Source organism: Phacochoerus africanus, chromosome 5 (genome assembly GCF_016906955.1).
Source record: "Phacochoerus africanus isolate WHEZ1 chromosome 5, ROS_Pafr_v1, whole genome shotgun sequence".
Classification (NCBI taxonomy): Eukaryota; Metazoa; Chordata; class Mammalia; order Artiodactyla; family Suidae; genus Phacochoerus; species Phacochoerus africanus.
Genome location: NC_062548.1, coordinates 963,845 through 986,580, shown reverse-complemented (window position 1 = coordinate 986,580; position 22,736 = coordinate 963,845). Strand labels below are relative to the sequence as shown.

The 22,736-nt window shown below is 45.9% G+C and overlaps 1 protein-coding gene across 8 annotated transcripts in view; it reads right to left on the bottom strand.

The window, feature by feature from the left end:
* Window positions 1–10,303: 10,303 nt before the first annotated feature.
* WNK2 (WNK lysine deficient protein kinase 2) overlaps window positions 10,304–22,736 on the bottom strand; it is a 125,203-nt gene continuing 112,770 nt past the window's right edge. For all 8 annotated transcript variants that reach the window (XM_047779320.1, XM_047779324.1, XM_047779325.1 and 5 more), the window contains 2 exons: window positions 13,397–13,508; window positions 10,304–10,500 (listed from right to left, as the gene is read on the bottom strand). In XM_047779320.1, the coding sequence (XP_047635276.1) occupies window positions 10,475–10,500; window positions 13,397–13,508 (138 nt within the window). In that variant the 3' untranslated portion in view covers window positions 10,304–10,474. The remainder of the gene's footprint in view (window positions 10,501–13,396; window positions 13,509–22,736) is intronic.

Genomic DNA, 22,736 nt, shown 5'->3' with positions numbered 1-22,736 from the left:
CAGCCACAGCAACACAGGATCCGAGCTGCATCTGTGACCTACACTACAGCTCACAGCAACGCCGGATCCTTAACCCACTGAGCGAGGCCGGGGATCGAAACCGAAACCTCATGGTTCCTAGTCGGATTCGTTTCTACTGCACCACGACAGGAACTCCTGGATACAGGTTCTTTATCAGGGATTAATTTGTGGCTTATCTTCTCATTCTCTTAATGAAAAGAATTTTGAAGAGAAGTTTAAAAAAATTTTTTTTTCTTTTTTGGCTGCACCCAAGGCATGTGGAAGTTCCCTGGACCAGAGATTGAACCTACACCACAGCAGTGACCAAGCTGCTGCAGTGACAACTCCAGATCCTTAACCTTCTGAGCTGCAAGAGAACTCCCAAGAAGTTTTTAATTTTAATGAATTCCAATTCATCAGTTTTTTTAAAAAAATATATTCTGCTTTTGGTGTTGTATTTAATAAGTTTTTGCATAGATCAATGTCATAAAATTTTTTCCCCAAAAGTTTTAGAGTTTTAGGTTTTATATTTGGGACTATACTCTTTAATTTGAATTTGGTAAAGCATGACTGTAGATAAAAGTTTTATTTATTTATTTTTTTTACACATAGATATCCAACTGTTCTGGCACAATTTGTTGAAAAGACTATCCTTTCTTCACTGAATTACCTCTGTGCTTTTGTTGAAAATCAGGTGTTCATATATGTGTAGGTCTGTTCCTGAACTCCTTATTTTCTTCCACTGATTTATTACTCTATCTTGAAGCCATTAGCACACAATCTTGATTGCTATAGCTTTGTAATGTGTTTTATTTTTTTTTAATTAATTAATTTATTTTGGTTTTTAGAGCTGCACCCATGGCATATGGAGGTTCCCAGGTTAGGGGTCTAATTTGAGCTGTAGCTTCTGGCCTGCACCGTAGCCACAGCAATGCCAGATCCGAGCTGCGTCTGTGACCTACACCACAGCTCACGGCAACACTGGATCCTTAACCCACTAAGTGAGGCCAGGGATCAAACCAGCAACCTCACGGTTCCTAGTTGGATTCGTTTCCACTGTGCCACGACGGGAACTCCACATAATGTGTTTTAAAATAAGGTAGAATTAGTCCTCCAATTATGTCCTTTTTCAAAGTTGCTCAGCTCTAGGTCCTTTGTGTTCCCACAGGAATTTTAGAATCAACCTGTTGGACTTCCTGTTTTGGCTCAGCAGGTTAGGACTAGTATCCATGAGGATGTGGGTTTGGTCCCTGGCCTTGCTCAGTGGGTTAAAGGATCCAGCGAGCTCGTAGCTGATGTTGCTATGGCTGTGTCATAGGCCAGCAGCTGCAGCTCCTATTTGACCCCTAACCTGGGAACTTCCATATCCACTTATATGTGGATCTAAAAAGAGAAGAGGAAAAAACAGCCTACCAATTTCTAACCCCCTCCTCCCCCCAAAAAAAGCCTACTGGGAGTTTGGTTGGGATTGAGCTCAATCTGTAATAAATTTGGGAGAGAAATGACATTTTTAACAACACTGAGTCTTCCAATCCATGAACTCAGCAAGTCTCTCCATTTATTAGAGTCTTCTTTAATTTCTTTCAGTTTAATATAGGTTATATAGATCTTCGCATCTTTTGCCAGACTTGTTCCTAAGTATTTCATAAATTTTGGTGTTATTAAAACTAAGTTCGAATTGATTAATTGTGGAGAGTTGGACCATTCAAGAATTCTTGGGACAAATATTACTCAGTCAAAACAGTGTTATCCTGGAGTTCCGATCTTGGTGCAGAGGAAACGAAGCCGACTAGGAACCGTGAGGACGCAAGTTCGATCCCTGGCCTCGCTCAGTGGGTTAAGGATCTGGCATTGCCATGAGCTGTGGTGTAGGTCACAGACGCGGCTCGGATCTGGTGTTGCTGTGGCTGTGGTGTAGGCCGGCAGCTATAGCTCCAATTAGACCCCTAGCCTGGAACCCCCATGTGCCTCGGGTGTGGCCCTAAAAAGAAAAAAAGTGTTATCCTTGTCATATATTGTTACATTCAATTTGCTAATATTTTGTTTAGAATTTTTGTATCTTTATTCATGAGGGATATTTGCCTGTGGGTTTTGTGGGTTTTAAAAATGTCTTTATCATGTCTTTGGCATAGAATGGGGGCAGCAGAAGATATCCAGAAGTTTGTATAAAACTGGTATTATTTCTCCTGTAACTGTCTAGAGGAATTCACCAGTAAAATCATCTGCGCCTGGAGCTTTGTGGGAAAGTTTTCAACTACAAAATAAATTTTTTCGTAGATATAGGGCTATTCTGGTTATCTATTTCTTCTTAAGCTTTGGTGATTTGTGTCCTTCAAATAATTTTTCCATTTCATCTAAGTTACCAAATTTATTGACAGAAATATATGCATAATAGTCCTTTAAATCATTTTATCATCTATAGATCCAGCCTTGATATCTCATCTCATTTGTGATATAGGTAATTTGTGTCTTCTTTTTTCCCTGTCTAGTGATTTTTCAGTTTTATCAGGTATCTCAGGCATCAGCTGTTGGTTACATTGGTATTCTCTACTGTTTTCCTTATTTCTGTTTTATTTTTATTCAATTTCTTATGCTTACTTTGGATTTAATTTCTTCTTTTGCAAGTTTCTTGAGGAGGAAGATGAAGTCATTAATTTGATCTTGCATCTTTTTTTCTTCCTAGGGCTGCACCTGCGACATAAGGAGGTTCCCAGGCTAGGGGTCCAATCGGAGCTGTAGCCATCGGCCTATGCCACAGCCACAGCAATGCCAGATCTGAGCTGTGTCTGTGACCTACACCACAGCTCGGGGCAACGCTGGATCCTTAACCCACTGAGCAAGGCCAGGGATAGAACCCACAACCTCATAGTTCCTAGTTGGATTCGTTTCTACTGCACCATGACAGGAACTGCTTGATTTCCTTTTTAATCCATAGGTTATTTAGAAGTGTGTTATCTCATTTCCAAATAACTGGATGTTTTCCAGAGATCTGTCCTTGTTTTCCAATTTAATTCCATTATAGTCAGAGAACGCTGTTTGTATAACTTGAATTCTTTAGAATTTATTGTCACTATTATGGCGATCCTAGTACATGGACCAGGTACACATGTGCCCTCTGTTGTGGGTGGAGTTTTAGAAACATCAGGCAGGCCAAGCTGGTTGAAAGTGGTGTTGAAGTCTTAAGTGTTCTTAGTGATTGTTGTGGTCACTCCACCGAAACAGGAGGGAGCTCTATCCAAAGTTTAGTTTGGATATTGTGACTAATGATGCAGGCACGTGCGCACACACGCACACACACATTAAGAGAGGATAAACATTTGTTACTCACCTAATTAGGATTTAAGGTCCAAAACAGATTGAGTGAGCAGGGAAGGGAGACTGGCTTGGGGTTTTTATGATGGTTAGGGAGTATGGTCAGGATAAGTGTTTCTACGTCCACTCATGGCATAAATTTCCCATGGTACCAGGAGAGGGAGCACTAGGGCTTCTTATCAGCATGACCAAATGTGTCCAAAGAGGGAAGGTGAGGCTTAGAAGCAGTCAGACTATTACAGTGGCTTTCTGTCTACCTGCTCTGTCACTTATTGAGGGATATTGAAATATCTGACTATAACTGTGTATGTATTTCTTTTCTCTCTCTCTTTTTTTTTTTTTTTTTGTCTTTCTAGGGCTGCACCCACGGCATATGGAGGTTCCCAGCCTAGGGGTCTAGTCCGAGCTGTAGCTGCCAGCCTACACCACAGCCACAGCAACACGGGATCCAAGCCGCATCTGGGACCTACACCACAGCTCATGGCAATGCTGGATCCTTAACCCACTGAGCAAGGCCAGGGATCGAACTTGCATCCTCATGGATGTAGTTGGGTTCGTTAACTGCTGAGCCACAAAGGGAGCTACTTGCAGTTTTATCTGTTTTCCGTTTGTATTTCGAAGTTGTTATTGGGGGTAGAAACATTTAGGATTGTAAGTTTTCTTGGTGAGTTGACCTGTTTTCATTATGAAGTGGTATCTTTTCTATCATAATAAGCTTTGCTCTGAAACCTGCATTGTTTGATATAGTCACTCAGGCTTCTTTTTTCTTTTTTGGCCATGGCAGACAGCAGCTTGATATGGGATCTCAGTTCCTAGATCAGGGATTGAATGTGGACCACAGGGGTGAAAGCCCTGAATCCTGACCACTAGACCACCAGGGAACTCCCTCCAGTTTTCCTTCCTCTTGGATACTTTTTTTTTTTTTGTCTTTTTAGGGCTACACCCACAGCATATGTAATTCCCCAGGCCAGAGGTTGAATCAAAGCTGTAGCCACCGGCTTATGCCATAGCCACAGCAATGACAGACCCATGCCCCAGCCCATGGCAACGCCAGATCCTTAACCCACTGAGCGAGGCCAGGGATCAAACCTGCGTCCTCAAGGATACCAGTCAGATTCATTTCCACTGAGTCACGATGGGAACTCTCCTCCTCCAGCTTCCTCTTGATTGATGTTAGGATAGTATATCTTGATCCATCCTTTTACCTAAGCCTATTTGTCTTTATATGTAAGGTAAGTTTATTTATGCAACGTAAAATTAGGTCTTTAAAAAATCTAGGAGTTCCCTTTATGGCTCAGCAGGTTGAGAACCCAACTGGTATCCATGAGGATATGGGTTCAATCCCTGGCCTTGCTCAGTGGGTTAAGGATCTGGCATTGCCACAAGCTGTGGCATAGGTATCAGATGTCACCTGGTTGTGGCATTGCTGTGGCTTTGGTGTAGGCAGGCAGTTACAGCTCCCAATTTGACCCCTAGCTGGGGAACTTCCATATGCCACAGGTGCAGTCTTAAAAAGAAAAAAAAGTTCAATGTGACAATTTCTTTTAATCAGAGTGATCAGACCATTTATCATACCATTAGAAAATGTGGCTATTGATATAGTGTGGGTTATTCTCTTTAGTTTAATTTTTATTTATCTCATCTGTCCTTTGTTCATCTTTACGTCCTTTCTGTAGTTCTGAGTTTTTTGGTTTTTTTGGGGAGTCCATTTAGGACTACACCCACAGCATATGGAAGTTCCCAGGCTTGGGGTCAAGTTGGAGCTGTAGCTGCCAGCCTACACCACAGCCACAGCAGCACTGGATGGGAGCTACATCTGCGACCTACACCACAGCTCACGGCAATGCCAGATCCTTAACCCCCTGACCAAGACCAGGGATCAAATCTGCAACCTCGTGGATAGTAGTCAGGTTTGTTACCGCTGAACCAGAAGGGGAACTCTACAGTTCTGAGTTCTAAACCGAGAGCTCTAAGGTCCTCCACATTGGTGCACTGACAAGCTGGCCCGGCATGCTCACCCTTGGACACTGTCCCTCCAGTCCATGATGCTAATGCTTTAGGCTGGGGAGGGGTCTCCCATCTCCCCATGAACTCACATGGGGCCTAGCAAAAGGAGCAGTGGGCGATTCCTTTCAGTTTTCTGCCACAAATATGTCTTGATCTACTCTCCCTCCTTTCTCTCCATATTTATCTACATTTGGTATTCACTTAATTTTAGCTTTAAAATATGTGGGTGCAGAGACAAGCATAGATAGTTTCCATCTTGCAAACAGGTTGTGTGCTAAAATGATTTATTAAGCTATGTGTTAGGGACTGAATGTTGTGCCCACCTAAAGCTCATGCTGAAGCTCTAACCTCCAATGTGACTGTATGTGGAGATAGGATCTTTATGGAAATAATTAAGATTAAATAGAGTCGGGAGTTCCCATCGTGGCTCAGCAGAAACGAATGTGACCAGCATACATGAAGATGCAGTTTCGATCCTTGGCCTCACCTAGTAAGTTAAGGATCTGGTGCTGCTGTGAGCTGTGGTGTAGGTCACAGACGTGGCTTGGATCTGGCATTGCTGTGGTTGTGGTGTAGGCCAGCAGCTAAGACTCTGAGCAGACCCCTAGCCTGGGAACCTCCATATGCCTTGGGTGTGGCCCTAAAAAGCAGGAAAAAAAAAAAGGTAAAAAGAAAAAAGATTAAATGAGGTCATAAGAGCAGGGCCTTGATATAGTATGATCAGTGTTCTTATAAGAAGAGGAAGAGAGGAAGAGGGGAGTTCCTGTTGTGGCTCAGTGGTTAATGAATCTAACTAGGAACCATGAGGTTTCAGGTTCGATCCCTGGCCTTGCTCAGTGGGTTAAGGATCCGGTGTTGCCGTGAGCTGTGGTGTAGGTTGCAGAGGACCCCTCACTACTGTGGTGTGGTATAGACTGGCAGCTACAGCTCCGATTAGACCCCTAGCCTGGGAACCTCCATATGCTGCCAGCGCAGCCCTAAAAAGACAAAAAGACAAAAAAAAAAAAAAAAAGAAGAAGAAGAGAAAATAGAGCTCATTTGCTCTCTCCACATGCACACAGAGGTCACGTGGACCCACACTAAGATGACAGTGCTTTGCACCAAGAGAAAAGGTCTTAGAATGAAACCTACCTGCCAGCACCTGGATCCTGGACTTTCAGCCTCCAGAATTGTGAGAAATGATTTTCTTTTGTTGAAGCTGCCCAGAGGTATTCTGTTAGGGGGCCTGAGAACACGATGTCTTTTTACTTCCCAAAGAATGAACATAATAAATCAAATCTGGGCTCTCAGGCAAGAAGACAAAACTGTTTATGACGTGGAAATTTGGTGCTGAAATAGCATAACTTCGGCTACTCAGGACCCTTGGGGATGCTGACTTTTGTTTCTCCAAGTCTTCCTGGGTCACTGAGAAGCAATCAGCCCTTTGATAAAATGCACACGTTAGATATGAAGCTGTTCAACCCAAGGAGAGGCTCATGCCCACCAGGAGATACCAGAGAGTGGGCTGTGTGGAGCCTTCCAGGACAGAATGAGAAAGAAAAGCATAGCTCGCCATTGTGGCCTCGCAGCAGGAACTCATGGCAAACCGGGACAACATGGCTGGCCCTGTCCTGGGAGTCCTGGGCTGGGCCTAGAAGTTGCTGTGGGGAGCAGAAATTCCACAAGAAGCAACCAGCTACTGCTAACTTCTGCTCACAGGGAGAGTTTGACTTTTGGCCATGATTCATCGTGCAGCAGCTGTGCTCACTGACAACTATTCTGGAATATACAGAAGATATCCTTAAGTTCTGTCCTTGGGAGCCCTAAAACCAAGTGTGATACATGAGACCCACCCTCGAGATGTTCCTGCTGGCCATGTGACCAATCCCAGTGAAGGGGAGATCCCAAGGGTGGCAAGACTGAGAGCAGCAGGGCGCAGAGGTGGGTGAATCATGTCCCAACAGCCAAGTCAGAAGCCTAGGGACACATCTGGTGGTTGTGACCAACGAGAGTCCTGGACTTCAACACACGGGATTGGAGTTTATGCTAGAGCCACTGGGCAGCAGAGGAGGCTGGACGAGCAGAATCCCCCACCCCTCTCCCCACCCCCGGGGGCAGCTTGGCTGTCAGCCTCCTGGGCTTGCCTCTCCACCTGTACTGATCAATATGGCAAAGAGGCTGCTTCCAGGAGTTCCTGTTGTCGCCCCGTGGTTAACAATCCGACTAGGAACCATGAGGTTGCGAATTCCATCCCTGGCCTCGCTCAGTGGCTTAAGGATCCAGCATTGCCCTGAGCTGTGGTGTAGGTCGCAGATGTGGCTCAGATCTTGCATTGCTGTGGCTGTGGTGTAGGCCAGTGGCTACAGCTCCGATTAGACCCCTAGCCTGGGAACCTCCATATGCTGTGGGTGTGGCCCTAGAAAAGACAAAAAAGACAAAAAAAAAAAAAAAAAAGAAGCTGCTGCTTCCAGAGGGCCATCCTCACCTGCGGGGAGGACCCTGGCTGCTCCTGGAGTGGGGGGTGGGACAAGGCTCTGCTTACTCAGGGTCCCAGGAGGTAAGGTGCCCACTGGCTCCCACTCCAAAGATGTGCTGGGGAGGTGGGCAAATGCTCAGTGATGCTGTGGTGTGAAAAGGTATTCAATAGGTCCAGGAGTTCCATCTCAGTCTCTCCGCACAAGAAGCACACCCCCTAGGAAAGGAATCTGACAGCTGCCTACTCAAATTCTGGACGAAACTTGGGTCCTTGTAGGTGTTCACATCCCAGGTCCTGTTATGACAACTTGTGAGCCCCTGGTGGTTTTCCAAACTTCAGCCATCTGCCCTTGCAATTTGTAACACTAGTTCTTGTTCTACTTTTACCTTTAGTTACTGCTATCTTACCACAAAATTTTTTTCTTTTTTGGCTACCCCTTGGTATATGGAGTTCCCCAGGCCAAAGATCAGATCCCAGCCACAGTTGTGACCTATACCACAGTTGTAGCAATGCCAGATCCATTAATCCATTGTGCTGGGCTGGGGAATCGAACCTGAATCCTGGTGCTGCAGAGACACTGCTGGTTCCATTGTGCCACAGTGGAAACTCCCTTTTTTCAATTTTTAACACCAGCACCTGTACTACTATTTGCTTAAAAGGAATGATTTAAATAAATCTGCCATCTGAAAGGTGACCTGCGCATTTTTGTCATCAATAGAAAACCAGTAACAAGAGCCACCAACAGTGACAAAATGAACCCAATGAAAATGTACATTCCATCTGGCAGCACACTTGCCTGCTCTATCTCAGAAGAGGGCAGGGTCCATGGGCACCTGCACACACTGGGGCATGACCACCTGATCTGGGCAGTGGCACCAAGAGATGGCAGGCAATGATGTGGACAGCCCCTGTGTGTGCCCCCAAAGTGCATCTGCACAGCCTGGAAGAAGTTGAGGGGTGGGAGGAGGCCCAGGCTGGATGGAAGCTGAGTCCCAGGGGCTGGCATTTTGTGTGATGAGCATAAATGACGTGTGGAAACACCTTCGACAACTACAGTGTTACGTGCAGCATCTGTGGGTTTCAGGGGTGGCATGACCTGGTGCTGCTGCTCCTATCCCATGTTTGTCACTGGAGGAAACAATACTCTGCAGTCTGAGATTAAGGAAAACAAAGATACAAGTTTCTTATCCCAGTGAATGGGGGCACCCTGAATTCTACCCTGGGCTCCAATGAGAGGCCCCACTCCCACTGGCCAGGCTGCAGCTTAACCTCCATATGTTACCCTGTGAGGCCACTAGCAGGTTTCCTCTGAACTTCGGATGCCCTACCGCATCTGCTACATCACACCAAAGGCCAGTGGGAACATCCTGCCGCCCACCGAGGCCAGGGGTCTCTGGCTGTCCCCTCCCAGGGGTGCATATGGATTCTAGAGGAAGGGACATTTCAGACCGCTGTGGATGCTTGTCCTGGGCTTGGGAGAAAGATGACAAGCCCTCAAGTGACATGGAGTAGGACAGCCTGCAGATCAGTGAAATGAATGGAGCTGTGAGCACAAAGGCCTACATCCATGAGGGCCACAGAGCCATCAGCAGAGAGGGGCACCAATGTCCAGCCCCCAAGGGTCTGATGCCTCCAGGGCTCTGCAAAGAAGGGAGCTGCCCTGGGCGTGAATGGGGAGACAGCCTGAAAATGGGGCTCAGACCATCCGAGCTCCACAGCCTCAGCTGCCTCTCTGAAAGGTGGGACTTTTTTTTTTTTTTTGGTCTTTTTTAGGGCCACACCCACAGCGTATAGAGGTTTCCAAGCTAGAGGTCAAATTGGAGCTGTAGCTGCAGGCCTACACCACAGCCACAGCAACACCAGATCCAAGACACATCTGCGACCTACACCACAGCTCATGGCAATGCAGGATCCTTAACCCATTAAGCAAGGCCGGGAATCGAAACTGTGTCCTCATGGATGCTAGTCAGGTTCATTTCTGCTGAGCCACGACGGGAACTCCAAGGTGGGATCTTTTTACACAAGATCCTTGGGCTAGCTGGTGTGTTATAGAGCACCATATAAAACTGCAAAGTAGGAGTTCCTGTTTTCGCTCAGCAGGTTAAGAACCCAACTAATATCCATGAAGATGTGGTAGGTTAAGGATCCAGCATTGCCGTGAGCTGTGGTGCAGGTCACAGACGTAGCTCAGACCCTGTGTTGCTGTGAGCTGTGGTGTAGGTCGCAGATGCGGCTGGGATCTGGCATTGCTGTGGCTGTGGAGTAGGCTGGTAACTGTAGCTCCAATTAGACCCCTAGCCTGGGAACCTCCATATGCTGTGGGTGTGGCAAGCAAGCGAGTTAACAAAACAACTGTAGAGCACCACATAAAGTATTCTTCACCCCTTAGCTAAGGGTCCCTACTCCCAGACCCGTCCAGCTGTGTGGTCCCAGGAGTTTCTCCAATACCCTCACTTGCTCACCACTGTCCCAGGTCACCTGCTTGTCTTGGGACCACTAGAAAGGAGAGTTTGAAAAACCAACGTCCTGTTTCCCCCAAAATATTTTTTATTCTTGCTTACATTTGTGTTTCCAATTGTGAATAAAAAATGCTTAGAAAGTGGTTACAAAACATGGTGAACTGGACACGAGGCGTGGGTTCGCCTTCTCTGCGTGAGATGACAGGAGGCCTGGCGTCTGGGTCTGGCAGCCTGCCTGGGCTCAGTCGGGCTTCTCACTTTCAGAATCTAGAAAACAAAACCGCCACAGCTCATTACAGGCCCGATGAGGTCACATGAGGCCCTGGAAGCTGGAATGACGACATCAGAACGGTCACGCTCCTGGAAGAGCTGGGCCGCCTGACCATGACCCACGCGCTATGCAGGCAGACCCCTGGGGCTGCCTCTGCCATCGGACCACCTTCCACATCGAGGAACCATGCAAACCAGGTAGTGCCTCTCAGTGCCTGCATGCCCCCAGCTCTGGAGAGCGAGGTGCCTCTGGCTCCTTGGGCACAGCAGGAAGAGCATCTCCGAGATGCCCTGGCCTCTACTCAGAGCCAGTGTTGAGTCGATCACTGCAGGTAGCCAGGGGCACAAAGCCTGACTGCATCTCCATGGAGACACAGGACGGAGGGACCAGGGCAGCCACCCCAGCTGGGTGGGGCAGGAGGCACCACGACCCCCCAGCTTGAGTGCATGCAGAATGCACTCGGGGATGAACGCTGCTGGGCGTATGGCCCATGAACCGGGAAAATGTGCTGAGCCCTGCGGGGAAGCTGTCCCCAAACCTGGCTTTCTGTGAAACAGCCAACACGGACAGGGGTCAGAGACTCCCGGCCTCCACTGGGCAGAGCACACTGCACGTCTAAAAGCAGATCAAGTTCAGAGTTCAGAAGCCAAGTGAACATGGGGGCCCTGCCCAAAGCCCCAGTCTCATCCTCTGAGCCCGGTTAGCTCAGTGTCAATCACACCTGGCTCTTGGTAGGAAGACAGAACCTGCCACTTAGCCCCAGGCCCTTCATGGCCACCATGAGCCCCTAGACGAGGGGGTGATGGCAGGCGTGGAGCTGAAAGTGAAGCTGTGCCCAGGACAGGGCTGTGCTGCCTGCCAGGGCCATGCACCCCTGTCCTCCCTAAGAGGCTGGCTGGTGCATGTTTTACTTGGACAGAAGATAAGAAAAAGATGTTGTTCCACACTGTTTTCAAGCAAAAATGTTTATTTTTCTCCTTCATATATACAATCTCTTGGGGATTCTGTGCCACTGGGACCGTTCATGTCCAAGGCCAGGACTCCATGTCTGGTACAGCAGGGGGAGCAGGAAAGGGCAGCTTCTACCACCCTCAGGAACCAGGCGCATGTGATTCTCAACCCAAGGACTGAGGGGCACATTACAGAGAACAGAAATCTCTTACTATAGCATTGTTGCCCTGGCAGAAGATTGTGCACAATCACCTAGAAAATTCAATTCTAACTGAATTGATAGGATAATATATTTAAACTAAAATAAGTCAGCCAGTCCTAGTAAAGTCCTGAAGTACAGCAGAACTGTACAATTCATAGCTGAGCAGCCCAACCAGCTGCCTCCCAGTGGGAAAGGGGAACCATCTTGGCCAGTGAAGTGTGGGGCCTTCAGCTCCCGCCCTGGGCTGTGAGGTGCCTGTCTGGGACGAGTGCCACTGAAATCTCTGGAAGAGGAACACTCCACCCCCAGCAGGGCAGCCTCTGGGCCTGGAGAATAGCCTGAAGGCCAGGGATGAGCGGAATAGCCTGTGAGCACATGGCAAGGCTAAGCCAGGAGACAGAGGCCTCAGTGCAAATGACAGAAGAGGCAGGCAGGCAGGCGGCGGGAGGGTTGGAGGGCCCTCTGGGCAGCAGGGGCCACACTGTCTCTGCAGAGCCAGCAACCTGCCTGTGCTCCTGCACCGGACACACACCTTTAGTCCCTCTCGCCCCCTTCTCAGCAGCCCTGCAGGTTTTGGGTCATGAGGGCATGTCTGCTTAGCAAGCACTTTACAGCAGGTTCCACACAGCCAAACACAGATGCTGACCTTCCTCCCTAAGAGACCAGCTACCACTGGCAATGCACCGCTCCCAAACCATGCACCGCCAGGCAGCTTGCTGGCAGTGCCCACAGTGCTGAAGGTGAGGGAGCGTGTCCATCTGTTTGCTATCAATGACTGTGCAGCTAGAGAGACCTCGTTTTATAAGTACAAAGCAGAGCTCCTTGAGCACTGCAGCTCTTCAGTATTCAAGGTCCACTAGTTCAATGTTTTAAAAGCATGTACACCAGAAAGGGAAAAATCAGACTTTAGCATCAGATGTGTAAACCATTCTTATCTCTGCGACTTAAAATGGGCAAGCAAGAAATCAATGCACGACTTAACTGTAAATGATATATATACCTTTTCTGATACATAATTTTTTTTTTCTTTTTTGGCTGCCCCACAGCATATGGAGTTCCCTGGCCAGGGATCAGATCCGAGCCATAGTTGCAACCTAATCTGCAGCTGCGGCAATGCTGGCTCCTCAACCCACTGTGCCAGGCCGGGGATCAAACCTGCCTCCCAGCGCTCTCAAGATGTCACCGATCCCATTGTTCCACGGTGGGAACTCCTGATACTTAATTTTTAAAACATCTCTTTCTATCAGCGAATGGAAAAGCCAGAATTCAAGGCACTGTACTTCTGCAGGGTGATTACAATGTTCTAACCATCAATTTAAATACAGGAGGTGAGTGCCGAGACAGCACACGGAAACCATGGCAACCTAAGAGGGAACAGGTCTGCAGCAAAAAAGGAAGTGAGGATTGCGGCCCAGGGGCCAGCCCCCCAGCTGGTCACCTGCGGGCAGGTGCAGCAGGACCCGGAGGCCAAACCACAACCCCACTTCTCCAGGCTGTTCAGTCCAGTGCGTTCCACCTGGCAAGTGGTGAGACAGAGAGCTATGTGATCCACAGCCCGGGGCTGGACATGCTGACCACGGGCGGCTGCAGGAACATGGGGAGTGCTGGCGTGCCTGGGGAGCTCCGACTGCCAGCCTGGGCTGCCCAGGGCCCCCAGAACACTGGAGCTGGGAGCAGGCTTCCATACGGGCCCGAAGGCAGTGCATAGGGTGGGGCTGGGAGGCAGGAGAGGGGAGTACCTGGCATGGGCACAGGCAGGGCTGGGGCAGCTCCAGGAATGACCACGGTGGGTAGAGGGCTGGGTGCCGGGGCCAGACACGGCGTCCCCACTGCTGTTCGAGGCGTGTTCATCTATGAAACAAGAAGAGGAAGAGACATGTGGCTTCCGTCAGCTGGCCTCCCTCAGTGGCCCTGGCGGACCCTGCAGTTTTTCGATCCTCAGGAGAGAGTGGTTTCAGGACCAGCCATGGGGCATCTTTTTTTTTTTCACGTGTGTGTGTCTTTTTAGAGCCACACCTGCAGCATGCTACAGCTACAGCAATGCCAGAACCGAGCTGCATCTGCGACCTCCACCACAACTCACGGCAACACTGGATCCTTAACCCACTGAGCAAGGCCAGGGATCAAACCCGCATCCTCATGGATACTAGTCCATGGGTATCTTAACTGGGTTCTTAACCTGCTGAGCCACAAGAGGAATTCCATGGGGAACCTTTTAACTGCTGACACTACAGTGAAAGTGTGGGGCTGGGCGGCAGCTACTGTCCCTCCCTCACTCTGCAAAGCTGTAACCTGGTCACTTCTAGGCCACATGCCCTGACTGTCTACAGGCCAGAGAGGGCCTCAAAGCAGACCCCACGGGACCTGAATCCTGAAGTTGTAGTAGGGGACTGCACAATCCAACCCAAAGGCTGCCTGCTTGACTGCTCAGTGCCATTATGGGAGGACCAGGACAGCTGGGAACTGTGCTGCATATTGTGTGCCCAGAGATTAAGAGTCAGTGGCAGCACAGCCCCTCTGTTCTTTGCACCCCAGGTATAGCCCCAGAGGAGAAGCAGCACAAGGAGAGGAACTGAGCACTGATGGTAGCTGGCATGGCAGTGATGCAGAAACCTGATGAGGTTACAGCAAGAAGAGAGATTATGGGCCAAAAGCCTTTAAAACACTCCAGACAAAACGTTGGCAGATCTAACCAAGCAACTATAAAAGAAACAAAACATTGGAGTTCCCGTTGTGGCTCAGTGGTTAGCGAATCCGACTAGGAACCATGAGGTTATGGGTTTGATCCTTGGCCTTGCTCAGTGGGTTAAGGATCTGGTGTTGCCATGAGCTGTGGTGTAGGTTGCAGACGTGGCTCGAATCCCACGTTGCTGCAGCTCTGGAGTAGGCCAGCGGCTACAGCTCCGATTTGACCCCTAGCCTGGGAACCTCCATATGCCACAGGAGTGGCCCAAGAAATGGCAAAAAAGACAAAAAAAAAAAAATAAAAAAAGAAAGAAAGAAACAAAACATCAAAGTCCAGTCAGGTTTGCCCAAAGAATGCAATGCTGCTGTCCCAGTAGAAATCACTGTGTCTTACCAGTTAACACCTCAAGGGAGAATTCCACGTGATGTCCCCCACAGATGCGGGGAGAGTGTCTGAGGAGTCCCATACTCCTTCAAGGAGAGCAGAGTAGCGGAAGCCAGAGGGTGCCTCCTCCATCTGGAAGGGCCCCTGCAGAACCCATGGCCAAACTTGGGCTGCTGGAGAAATGCTAAATGCACTCCCCCCAAGGTTCTCCTTGCCCCTACCCGACACTGTGGAAAATTCCAGCCAATACACGAAAAGGAATTAAATGCCATAGACTTGAAAAGAAAAAGGAAAACCATCCTTATTTGCAGATCACAAGATCATGTATGGTGAAAAGCCAAAAGGGTAGACAAACCAATTTCTAGAACTATGAAGCAAATTGAGCAAGACTGCAGGATACAAGGTTCAGAAAACAACTATATTTCTATATACTAGAAATATATGACTATAAAATGAAATTTAAGAGCAATGCAAGTTTCAACTACATTCTAAAACATCAACTATCTTGTGGTAAATTTAGTTAAAGATGTGTAATACCTTTACACTGAAAACAGCAAAACTTTTCTGAGAAAAAATTTAAAAGACATAAAGAAATGCCATGTTTATAGGAAGACTCACTACTGTGAATGTGTTAAATCTTACCCAGTTGATCTACAGACTCAATACAATAGCAGTCAAAATCCCATAAGGCTCTTTTGTAGAAATATACAAGCTACTTCTATAATGTACATGGAAGTATTAAAATCTAAGAAAAATCAGAGTTCCCTCTGTGGTGCAATGGGATCAGCAGGCACCTTTGCAGTGGCAGGATGTAGATTCAATCCCCAACCCATCACAATGGGTTAAAAGATCCAGCGTTGCTGCAGCTATGGCAGGGTCACAGCTGCAGCTAGATCTGGTCCCTGGCCCCTGAACTCCATATGCTGTGGAGTGGCCAACAAAGGAAAACAAAAAAACAAAAAACCTCCCAGCAAACATAAATTCAAGAATGAAATAGTTTCACAGAGAAATCCTACAAAATATATGAAGAACTAATATCTAGCTTCATTTTATTCCAACAAAATGAAGAGGGGGAATTTTTATTGTGGCTCAGCAGTAACAAACCTGACTAGGATCCATGAGGATGCAGGTTTGATCCTTGGCCTCAGTCAGTGGGTTAAGGACCCGGTGTTGCCATGAGCTGTGGTATAGGTTGCAGATGTGGCTCAGATCTTGTGTTGCTGTGGCTGTGGTGTAGGCTAGGAGCTACAGCTCAAATTAGACCCCTAGCCTGGGAATTTCCATGTACTGCACCTGCGGCCTTTAAAAAAAAAAAAAAAAAAAGGAGTTCCCATCGTGGCGAAGTGGTTAACGAATCTGACTAGGAACCATGAGGTTGCGGGTTCGATCCCTGCCCTTGTTCAGTGGGTTAAGGATCTGGCGTTGCCGTGAGCTGTGGTGTAGGTCGCAGATGCAGCTCGGATCCTGCGTTGCTGTGGCTCTGGCATAGGCTGGCAGCCGCAGCTCCGACTGGACCCCTAGCCTGGGAACCTCCATATGCCGTGGGAGCGGCCCAAGAAATGGCAAAAAAAAAAAAAAAAAAGAACAAGAGGGGACACTCCCAAATTCATTCTATGAGGCCACCATTACCCTGATACCAAATCCAGCAAAAGACATGCCAAAAAAGAAAAATTACTGGGCAACATCTCAGATGAATATAGATGCAAAAATCTTCAAAAAATATTACCAAAATTCTGGAGTTCCCGTTGTGGCGCAGTGGTTAACGAATCCGACTAGGAACCATGAGGTTGCGGGTTCGGTCCCTGGCCTTGCTCAGTGGTTAGGATCCGGCGTTGCCGTGAGCTGTGGTGTAGTTGCAGACGCGGCTCGGATCCCGCGTTGCTGTGGCTCTGGCGTAGGCCGGTGGCTACAGCTCCGATTCAACCCCTAGCCTGGGAACCTCCATATGCCGCAGGAGCGGCCCAAGAAATAGCAACAACAACAACAACAACAAAAAAGACAAAAAAAAATATATATTACCAAAATTCAGGAGTTCCCGTCGTGGCGCAGTGGTTAACGAATCCGACTAGGAACCATGAGGTTGCGGGTTCGGTCCCTGGCCTGGCTCAGTGGGTTAACGATCTGGCGTTGCCGTGAGCTGTGGTGTAGGTTGCAGACACGGCTCGGATCCCGCGTTGCTGTGGCTCTGGCGTAGGCCGGTGACTACAGCTCTGATTTGACCCCTAGCCTGGGAACCTCCGTATGCCAGTGGGAGTGGCCCAAGAAATAGCAAAAAAAAAAAAAAAAAAAATTACCAAAATTCAACAATGTATAAAAAGGATCATACACCATGATCACATGGGATTTATTCCAGGGATGCAAGGATAGTTCAATATCAATAAGTCACTCAGTTGATATACCACATTAGCAAAAAGAAGGATAAAATTCACACGATCATTTCAACAGACACAGAAAAGCATTTGGCAAAAAAATCAATATCCATTCATGATAAAAATTCTCATCAAAGTTGGCATAATAGGAACACATCTCAACATAATAAAAAACGTTTATGATAAACCCACAGCTCACATCATACTCAATGATGAAAAGCTGAAAACATTTCCTCTAAGACTAGGAACAAGACAATGATGCCCACTCTTGCCAGTTCTATTCAGCATAGTATCAGAAATCTTAGCTACAGCAATCACAAAAGAAAAAGAAATAAAAAACTCTAAGAACTAATAAATGAATCCAGGAAAGCTATAGGATATAGGTTAATGTACAGAAATCTATTGCCTTTCCATACACTAATAATCAACTATCGGAAAGAGAAATCAAGAAAACAATCCCACTTAAAATTGCATCAAAAAGAATAAAATACCTAGGAATAAACTTAATCAAGGAGGTGAAAGATCTATAACCTGAAAACAATGAAACTCTGATGAAGGAATTCAAAAATGATACAAAGAAATGGAAAGATATCCTGTGTTGTTTGACGGGAAGAAATAATATTGTTAAAATGTCAACATTATCCCAAGGCAATCTACAGATTTTATTTAATTCAATATTTATTAAAACACTTATGACATTTTCCATAAAACTAGAACAAATAATCCTAAAATTTATATGGAACCACAAAGGTTCACAATTGCCGAACCAACCTTGAGAAAGAAGAACAAAGCTGGAGGTGTAGGAGTTCCTGCAATGGTTCAGTGGAAACGAATCTGACTAGCATCCATGAGGACGCAGGTTTGATCCCTGGCCTTGCTCAGTGGGTTAAGGATCTGGCATTGTCATGAGCTGTGGTGTAGGTCACAGTCATGGCTTGGATTTGGCATGGCTGTGGCCAGTGGCTACAGCTCCAATTCAACTCCTAGCCTGGGAACCTCCATATGCCATGGTGTGGCCCTAAAACAAAAACAAATACAAAAAGCTGGAGGTATCACACTCTCTATCTTCACAGAGTATTATAAAGCTACAGTAGTCAAAACAAGATGGTACTGGCACTAAAAAAGACATATAGATCAGTGAAAGACAATAGAGGGCCCAGAAATAAACCCACACACGTATGGTCAATTAATCTATGACAAAGGAGGCAAGAATATACAAAGGGCTAAAGGTAGTCTCTTTGATAAGTGGTGCTGAGAAAACTGCACAGCTACATGTGAAAGAATGAAATTAGAAATTCTCTAACACCATATACAAAAATAAGCTCAAATGAATTAAAGACCTAAGTAAGACTAAAAGTCATAAAACTCTTAGAGGAAAACATAGGTAGAACACTCTTTGACATAAATCATAGCAATATGTATTTTTTTATCTGTTCCCTAAGGTAAAGGGACCACAACCAAAAATAAACAAATCAGACCTAATTAAACTTAAAAACTGTGAAGCTACGGAAACCTTTGACAAAAATAAAGACAAACAACTGAAAGGGAGAAAACATTTGCAAATGATATTGCCGATAAGGGGTTAATACCCCAAATACACCGATAGCTTATACAACTTAGTATCAAAAAACATAAACATCCCAATTACCTAATGGCAGAAGACTTGAATAGGTACTCTTCCAAAGAAGACATACAGATGGCCAACAAGCACATGAAAAATTCTGGCAAGGATGTGGACAAAAGGGAACCCCAGTACACTGTTGAAGGGAATGTAAACTGGTGCAGACACTATGGAAAACAAAAATAGAACTAAAAATAGAATTACCATATGATTCAGCAGTTACAATCCTGGGTATATATCCATAGAAAATGAAAACACTAATTTGAAAAGATACATGCACTTCAATGTTCACAGCAGTATTATTTACAATAGCCAAGATAGGGATACAACCTAAGCAACAGATGAATGGATAAAGAAAATGTGGTTTATATATACAATGGGATATTACTCAGCCATTAGAAAAGAATAAATTTTGCCATCTGCATCAACATGGATGGACCTGGAGGGTATTATACTTAGTGAAATAAGTAAAACAGGAATTCCCATCGTGGCTCAGCAGAAACACAATCTGACTAGCATCCATGAGGATGCAGGTTCGATCCCTGTCCTCGCTCAGTGGGTTAAAGGATCCGGCATTGCCATGATCTGTGGTGTAGGTCGCAGACACAGCTTGTATCCTGAGTTGCTGTGGCTGTGGCATAGGCTGGCAGCTACGGCTCTGATTCAACCCCTAGCCTTGGAACCTCCATATCCCTAAAAAGACAAAAAAAAAAAAAAAGAAAGAAAGAAAGTCAAACAGAGAAAGATGAATACGTATACTATCAGTTATTTGTGGAATCTAAAAAATAAAATAAATGAATATAACAAAACAAGTAGACTCGTTACCAGTGGGGAGCAGGGGCAGGATGGGGCTGGAGATTAAGAAGTACAAATATGTATAAAATAAATAAGCCACAAGGATATAGTGTACAGCATAGGGAATACAGCCACCATTTTCTAACTTTAATGATGTACAATCTATAAAAATATCAAAGTATTATGTTCTACATTGGAAACTAATAAAATACTTTAAATCAACTGTACTTCAATTAAAAAAATTTGTTTCAAAAGAAAAAGAAAGTAAAATGATGGGGAAAGCTTTCTCATACAAAGACCAACCAAAAGTGAGCTGCAATGAGTCTATGTTGTCATCAGACAAAATAGATTTTATACTAAAAAAAATTATAAGACGGAGCTCCTGCTGTGGTGCAATGGGACTGGTGGCATCTCTAGAGCACTGGGTCGCAGGTTCCATCCCTAGCCTGACACAATGGGTTAAGGATCCAGTGTTGCTGTAGCTATGGCATGGGTTGGAACTGTGACTCAGATCTGATCCCTGGCCTGGGAACTCCATATGCCATGGGGCAGCCAAAAAAAAAAAAAAAGAATTACAAGAGACAAAGAAGGACACTATATATTAATAAAATATTTGATCCATCAATAGAGTATAACAATTATAAATATATAAGCACCTAACCACAAAACTTAAAATTACTTGATACTAACATAGATAGACCTAAAGGGAGAAATTCTACATGAATAGTTGCAGACTTTAATACTTCACTTTCAATAAAGAAAAACCAGATAGAAGATTCATAAGGAAAGCACCACCATAGCTAATTAGGCCCAGCAAACAAACATTTATAAATACTCCACACAGTAAGAACAGACTATTATTGGGTAAGCACTGACAAGTGGCTTTACTTTTCCTTTTTTCTTTTGTAATGCAATCACTTAAGCTGTGATTGCCTGAGGCAACTTAAGCTTTGATATCCTGAGGCATTCACTTCAAAGAAGCCACCTCAAATAAATACACTGCCTGCCACACTAGGTAAAGACCCAGTATTCTGGGAGTTCCCATCGTGGCGCAGTGGTTAACGAATCCCGACTAGGAACCATGAGGTTGCGGGTTTGGTCCCTGCCCTTCCTCAGTGGGTTAAGGATCCGGCGTTGCCGTGAGCTGTGGTGTAGGTTGCAGATGCGGCTCGGATCCCACGTTGCTGTGGCTCTGGCGTAGGTGGAGGCTACAGATCCAATTGGACCCCTAGCCTGGGAACCTCCATATGCCGAGGGAGCGGCCCAAAGAAATAGCAAAAAGACCAAAAAAAAAAAAAAAAAAAAAAAAAATTCCAAACCCCCAGCGCATCCCCCAACTCCCCAACCTGTCTCCTTTGGAAACTGTAAGTTTTGCAAGTCTGTGAGTCAGTGTCTGTTCTGCAAAGAAGTTCACTGTATCCTTTTTTCAGATTCCACATGTAAGTGATAGCATTTGATGTTGGTAAACCCCTGTATTTTAGAGATCTCTGGTTGATTTTAGATAACGGATCATTTGGCTATTGATTTATTTTTTCTTTTCTTTTCTTCCTGCATTTTCATTCCCTCTCTCATGTTTCAGGTTCACCGAGAAAGAGTGAACTGGTAGAATCCCAATAACAGCAGAATCCCAGGACTGCCTGTTTGTCCGTCTGAGTGACTCTCTCCTTGCCTCTCTCCCCCTCTCTCCTTGCAGCCTGTCATACATCCTCCTCAGGACTTGTAAGTCATAAGCCTTGTCCTTTTCAAAGTTTTCTGCTGGCTATTGCTAACTCTCACAATGATAGTAGGAGCCACAAGGTTGGTCCAGCTCCATCACTGGTTCTGAAAGGGGAACCCAGGCCCAGGGGAGTGCTCCGTAGTATTTCTACCTGGTGGCACCACTACCGATAGGCTGAAAGCAGTACAAAACAAATACATTCTCTTTTTAAGTGCACAGGGAAGATTCTCCAGAATAGGCCATATGTTAGGCCTCTAAACAAGTCTCAGTATGTTTTATTTTATTTATTTATTTATTTCAGGCCCACACCTGCAGCATATACATTGGAGCTGTAGTCACCGGCTTATAGCACAGCTCGCAGCAACGCAGGATCTGAGCCACATCTGCCACCTACACCACTGCTCATAGCAACGCCAGATCCTTAACCCACTGAGTGAGGCCAGGGATCGAACCTGAGTCCTCATGAATGCTAGTCAGATTCGTTTCCACTGAGCCACGACGGGAACTCCTCAAAATATTTTAAAAGACTGAAATCATACTAAGTATCTTTTCTAACACCATGAATGAAACTAGACATTTTTAAAAACTAGAAAACTGGCATATACATGCAGTAATTAAACAACGCATTCAAAAAAACAAAAAATCAAAGATGTAATCACAAGGGAAATCAGAAAACACCTTAAACAAATCAAAAGAAAATACAATATATCAAAATTTATTAGATACAGCAAAAGAAGTGTCCAGAGGGTAATTTATAACTGCAAATGCCTACACTAAAAAAGAAGAAAGAGGAGTTCCCATTTGATTCCTGGCCTTGCTCAGTGGGTTAAGGATCTGGCATTGCCCTAAGCTGGGGGTCAGTTGCAGATGTGGCTCGGATCCCGCATTGATGTGGCTGTGTCTGTGGTGTAGGCCGGCAGCTACAGCTCCGATTAGACCCCTAGCCTGGGAACCCCCATATGCCTCTGGTGCAGCCCCCAAAAAAAAGAGAGAAGAAGAAGAAGAAAGATCTAGGAAAGATCTAGGAGTTCCCAATGTGGCTCAGTGGTAATGAGCCCAACTAGTATTCATGAGGACATGGGTTTGATCAAAATTTAAGGTCCCAACAAATTTTTTTTTTTGTCTTTTTGCTATTTCTTGGGCCCCTCCCATGGCATATGGAGGTTCCCAGGCTAGGGGTTGAATCGGAGCCGTAGCCACTGGCCTACGCCAGAGCCACAGCAACGCAGGATCCGAGACGCGTCTGCAGCCTACACAACAGCTCACGGCAACGCCGGATCTTTAACCCACTGAGCAAGGCCAGGGACCAAACCCGCAACCTCATGGTTCCTAGTCGGATTCATTAACCACTGCGCCATGATGGGAACTCCCCAACAAATTTCAAAGAGCTAAAAACATACAAAGTTTGTTCTTTTATCATAGTGTGATTAGATTTTAAAAATACTAATAAAAAATACTAATAATTTCATGAGGAAATTAGTAACTATACTTTCTCAAACCACCATGG